General features: G+C 41.0%; 1 protein-coding gene across 7 annotated transcripts in view; it reads left to right on the plus strand.

Moving 5' to 3' along the window:
* The window catches only part of ABCC5 (ATP binding cassette subfamily C member 5), a 51,639-nt gene that overhangs the window by 42,918 nt on the left and 2,664 nt on the right, over nt 1–6,057 (plus strand). For all 7 annotated transcript variants that reach the window (XM_075507016.1, XM_075507019.1, XM_075507017.1 and 4 more), the window contains 6 exons: nt 693–882; nt 1,630–1,789; nt 2,206–2,284; nt 3,492–3,605; nt 4,670–4,834; nt 5,564–5,647. In XM_075507016.1, the coding sequence (XP_075363131.1) occupies nt 693–882; nt 1,630–1,789; nt 2,206–2,284; nt 3,492–3,605; nt 4,670–4,834; nt 5,564–5,647 (792 nt within the window). The remainder of the gene's footprint in view (nt 1–692; nt 883–1,629; nt 1,790–2,205; nt 2,285–3,491; nt 3,606–4,669; nt 4,835–5,563; nt 5,648–6,057) is intronic.

Raw genomic sequence — 6,057 nt, forward strand, 5'->3', positions numbered from 1 at the left:
TTCTCTGAGGCTGCTTGTGCTAAATATGGGACAGTGACCTTGGCTTCATTCTAAACATGCTATAAAGGCACATGTTTGGTTTTCAGAGGTCCTGCTTTTCTGTTTAATCTGTGAACTGCTTAATGAGGGACCTATTAAGGGGCAGAGTAAAATAGTGAAAGTGAGCAAGCTAGAAGGGGCCCAACTGATTCGGTGATTTAACAGAACAGGGGAGAACGAGGAAGAGAAAAGGAGGAGGGTAGAATTTGTACAATGTGTCATGTGGACGTTCTCTTCTGTGTCAGAATCAACAGAGGTGACCTTGGCATGGCATAACAAATGAGACCTAGAAATACAGCGGATTTTGCATCCAGAAGCATCCAGTCTTTGGAGTGCCACAAAACTCAATAGGATTGTGCTCATAAATAATAGGCCTAAAGTATATTTTGAATTCCGTTGATGAAAAACATTGTTGTGTAGAAGGACCAATGTCATTACTGAGGCAATGGGAGGGGAGTAACAGTGTGGTCAACGTAATACAGCAAACTTCTGAACCTCTGGGCCCACATCCAGCCATACAGCTCATCATAAAACTGCCATAAACTGATATGGGCCAAGTCTGCAGGGAAGAACTCCTGCTGAAAGCTGCAACTGATAATTTTCCTTTCTGGTGTTTTTTTATTGGAAACTGAACTTCTGGTTTTGTTTTAAAGACGCTTTCCCTGGAAGCTCCTGCTCGAATTAAGAATAAAACTCCTCCTCTGGACTGGCCACAGGAAGGTGAAGTTGTTTTTGAAAATGCAGAGATGCGGTACCGAGAGAACCTCCCTCTAGTACTTAAAAAAGTGTCCTTTACTATCAAACCGAAGGAAAAGATTGGCATTGTGGGAAGGACAGGCTCAGGTAAGGAAAAACACTAAGCAGAGTTAAATTACTACTTTTACAGAATGGGAATGAAATAGAGTGGGGCAGTCATATTGGTTCTCCTCTGTCTTCTCTGTGTTTCCATAAATTGTTAATTGCACAGGAGTGGTCCAGCAGCCTGTCAGTGGTGGATTCTGTTTGTGTGCATACATAGGTAGGATCCCTGTAAACAATAATGAAAACAAGTTTTCATTTAAAGTAGAGGGATATCCTACTATGCCTGAGCTGGTATGCTCATAATGTTTAATGCCCCAAGCTACTTATCAGCCCAGAAAGCTACCTACAACATGCTCAGTGCAGCTTATTTGACTCTCCTGAAAGTTTTCTGTACTGATGCTACAGCCAGGTTTGGCTCTAAGCTATCTCAGAAGTCTGTAATGTGAAGAATCAAAACCCCTGTTTCTGATGTGACTTAAACCAGCTCCAAAATGTAGTTTCTAAATAAGCAATGAATATTGCTGTATTTGGTTTACATGGTAATGTTTGGGTAGCGGGGGTGGGGCACCACTGCAGGGGTGGCTTCTGTGAGAAGATATTAGGAGCTGCCCCTACAATTGCTTAGAAGTTTAAACGCTGAACCGCAGCATTTACCAGCATTGTTTGCCAGGACTTTATGGTATTTTAAAACACTTTTCTTACACACGGACAGCTTTTAAAATGCTTTCTCATCTCAAAGCAGCTATGACTGTAGAAACACTAGTATTGTTTTTCCTGTCTCATTTTTAGGGAAGTCTTCCCTTGGAATGGCACTCTTTCGTCTGGTTGAACTGTCTGGAGGCTGCATTAAAATCGATGGCGTGAAAATAAATGACATTGGTTTGGCAGATCTTCGCAGCAAACTCTCAATAATTCCTCAGGAACCTGTGCTGTTCAGTGGCACTGTGAGGTTAGTGAGACCATAAGAAGGCAAGAAGGAAAAAGGGAACTACCAGCTTATACTTGAACTCAAATAGGTGCCTGGTGAGATGTTAGTTCTCGGGCATCCTAGCTTCTGTTCTCTGTTTTTGAAACAAAAAAAGCAAAGCTAAATGATTTTAGCTGGCCCAATGCAGAACTGGATGTGATCATCCTCTATGAAAGTCTTGCTTTCTGTTTAGATTTGCTTGAAGTTTTTGAATCTTTGCCTTCCATCTCTACTCTCTCTAACCCTAGTGAGCTGGGAGTATCTGATTTCCTTGGCAAGGAAGTTCTGTCAGTGGAAGGCTAGATGGGAATCATCCATCTGAATGAATTAGCACACTGCTGTTTTGCCATTCATTGCTGAATAAAAGTTCTGGTTATGTTTTCTGCTTCCCCCTCCAGATCAAACTTGGATCCTTTCAATCAGTACAGTGAGGAACAAATTTGGGATGCTTTGGAAAGGACTCACATGAAGGAGTGTGTAAGTACTACGTGCCCTGTGAGAGTTTGTGTTTTGGCTTTCAAACCTACGTGTTCTGTTAGTAGCTGTTTCAGAAACCTTTAGATAAAGCTTTTTCTTTGGAAGTTTTTTTCCCTTATTTGCTATGCTTTATTTCTAGTAATGAGACTGATTTTTTTGGAGAATGTGCCATATTTTGGATGTTTACTTTTTTTAGTATATAGCATAGCAGAGTGTTGCTTCATGACAGGGACTCCCAGGGTGTTACAATATTTCACGTGATATTTTTCTATATGTGCCTTAGGTGTGCATTCTACATTTACATTTGTGAGTGTAAATGTCACACATGCACATTTATACTGAACGTAAAATGTAAGTTTTAAGTTTTAAACACTGCATACCATCCCTGTTTTACGGGACCTGTGGCCCGGGTGGGCACGGTCGCTCCTATAACAGCCGTGACATATTGAATGGTCAGCGTTGCATGTCTTTTGTCAGCTTGGACATTTTGTAGCCTTAGCGTGTTTGCAAAATGTCTCATTGAGGCAGAAATCTGAACAGTAAATAAAACCATCTTGGGTTTTGTAAATTTTATTGGCTTAAGTGGTTTGTTTTGGGCACATAAATCACTTCTCACCTTTTTGAGCCCTGGGGGACGGTTTTTGCAGGCTGGGGGTTTTTTTTTGCCCTTTGCAAGGCCCTCTGCAGCAAGTCTTACTGCCATGACATTTCCAATTCTTCTTTTCTTGTAAGTCAGGTGGCATGTATGGCTATGGTATGTAGGCTGCAGTAATTCCTGCAGGGACTAGGTTCACTCTTCTCTTGGTGAGAAAGACTGTCAGGAGATCTGTATTCGTGGTGATATGATTTTGTACATGGCACACATTTCTAGAAATCAAATATTTTGTACTTGGGTCATTCTAAAGTTGCCTACTGAGAGGATATAGCTCTTCTAGCTTAACAACTAGTAGTGTTCTCGGGAGCTGTCACTGAGTCACGGGCATTTCAACCAGACTGAGCAGGTCTGATGTATTGTTGTTTTATCATTAGTCGTTTGTTACTAATTTCCCCAACAGAAAGAGGGAGAGATGGTCAGCAAAGTGTGATGGATATTTTGGAATGTGGGCAAAATCAGATTTGCAGGAGGAGCAACTGTTTGTCTCATGCCGTGGAGATACAAAAAGTCTGTGCAATGCTCTGAGGTTTTTGCCTCTGCTTTCCCACACAGGTTGCCCAGCTGCCTATGAAACTTGACTCAGAAGTGATGGAAAATGGGGAAAACTTTTCAGTTGGAGAGAGACAGTTACTGTGCATAGCTAGAGCTCTACTGCGTCGTTGCAAGGTGAACATAATGATGAGAGAAATAGCTGGAGACAGCAAACTGCAAGCTGGAGACAGCATTGAGCAAGCCTCTTTTGTGCTAGATTCATTCTATCTGTCAGAGGAATCACACCAACAGTTATTGCAACCCACAGATGGTGTAGAGTTAGAACAACTAGAAAGGCATCTGTAGCCAGCTGCAGAAAAGTATTGCTTGTTAGTGTTGTTAATTGTGTGTCAGACTGGCCTAATCATTTATTCAGTATCCTGTTACAGGTGAGCATCAGATTCTTTCTTTCTTCCACCTTTTTGTAAGTGTCAACCAAGTACTTCCCTTGTACATGGTGTTCCACTAAAATGTAGTCTCCAAGTGGAATTTGGGACCATGCTGTGCCAGTGAAGTTAAGGGTTTTGCAGGAATGGAAGACAAATAATAATTACAGTGAGAAAGGACATTTGGATTGACTAGGATTCTGATTTTAATGTTCTTTTTTCTTAAATGTTGCGCACCGTATTTTAAGGTTCCTTCTGCATCTTTTTAAAGCCAAGACTACTCAGCAGAAATTACTGCTCTCTCTGCAGTACCTACACAAACCAAGTCTGGTTTAGCTTTGACAAAACACCACTCCAAATCAGTTTGTCTGAGTCTGAGAGGAAGGGTAATTCTTTCCAGCGTAAGAAAGCTAGTAAGCCTAGTCAGTATTGACTCATTTCAGAAGGAACTGTCACCACCAAGGATGTGTCAGATTAGTTTACCAGGTAAAATTTGTATTTGAGATTTAGCTGCTGAATGTAAAACTGAAAGTAGTGGAAACTTGAGGCCCAGGTCAGAATCCAATCATCTTGTGGCTCTAGGATGTGACTATAAAATGCAAGTGTGATCCATAAGGTAACTTTGTTGAGGGCAATTACATAAAGAAAACTGAAAGGGTGCTTGTAAAAACTACCTTTGTGACCACAGCTCCATAATGATTGCCAGTTGTGACAACTCTTGGTCATGGTAATTCTGCCTGCTCTACATATTTTTATGTTCAGGGAGGGAAAGTGTTACTATGGGTAACAGCTAGGATTATGTGCTGCTTTCAGATTTTGATACTGGATGAAGCAACAGCTGCTATGGACACAGAGACAGACTTACTGATTCAGGAGACTATCAGAGAGGCATTTGCAGACTGCACTATGTTAACAATTGCTCATCGCCTGCATACGGTACTGGGCTCTGATCGGATCATGGTGCTAACACAAGGACAGGTAAGCAGAAAGACTTTTGTGGTTGCAGTTCCTGTTGCAATCTGGTGGTGCCATATGTGCAGGCTGAACTGAAGGAACAGCTAGTATTGCAGGGTAGAAAATCCTCTCTGTTCATTCACATCCTTGGTAATAATACTCCAATAGAATCAGTTATTGCCTGACTGTGACAAGATCAAAGAGGGCAAAATCTCTTTTACACTCCAAGGAAGTACCATAGAGTAACAGTCTCTCTTTTAAAAGTGTTTTTAAAACACCCTTTGTAGGTTAATTGTGACATGGGTAATAACGTAAGCATCTCTGCTGGGGCTCAGTGGCAGTTTCCCATTACTTTCATGAAGCCCTGTGGTATCAAACAGGCATATGAGAGATAGTTTACCCACTTTTCAGGCTTCCATGTGGGAGCCATAAACAGTTAAATCAAATGTAAGAACATTTGGCAAGGCTGTTAAAGGTAGAGAAGGGAAAAACCTATAGCATCCGCCTCTGTTTGCCAGAGCCACCAGAGGTTGCTTCCTGATGGGTAGTTCCAGTGTTTGTCTGAACCTAGTTTAGAGCATCCCAGGTTACAATATTTATGCATAAATGCACATACTTTCACTGCCTGTTGTCTCATCTAAAGATTACTGCCATGTTTTGGCTTCTTTACTACTGTGTCACAAGACCAAGGGGTGGGAATCCATTTTCTGCTGGATTTTACTGACATACTTTATCTGCCTTGTTTGCTTCTAGGTAGTGGAATTTGACACACCGTCTGCCCTTCTGGCCAATGAGAACTCACGCTTCTACGCTATGTTTGCTGCTGCGGAGAACAAGGTTGCTGTCAAGGGCTAAAATTCAGGGCAAAGCCACTTTAATTTTGGAGAGCTACACTCCCTGCCTGTGGCAGGCCAGCTCTTCTTCCTCCTCCTCCTCCAAGCAGATTATTGCCTTTTCATCTTTTAATTTTTAGCACAATGTGTCAAGCCAGAGAGATTTTTAAAACTGTGTCAGAAGAATTCTTCATGTTTTTATTATTGTATTTATTCCATAATCATATTACTAATTTTTTGTTATTAAATGCACTCTACAAATGGCTCAGGGAGCCATAGTTATAAATGTATCAGAGGCCTATAATGAAGCTTTATACATGTAGCTATATCTATACATAATTCTGTATATAGCCTATATTTACAGTGGAAATGTAAGCTGTTTATTTTATATTAAAATAAGCACTGTATTAATAA

The sequence above is a fragment of the Mycteria americana genome, chromosome 7 (genome assembly GCF_035582795.1).
Source record: "Mycteria americana isolate JAX WOST 10 ecotype Jacksonville Zoo and Gardens chromosome 7, USCA_MyAme_1.0, whole genome shotgun sequence".
In the NCBI taxonomy this organism is placed as follows: domain Eukaryota; kingdom Metazoa; phylum Chordata; class Aves; order Ciconiiformes; family Ciconiidae; genus Mycteria; species Mycteria americana.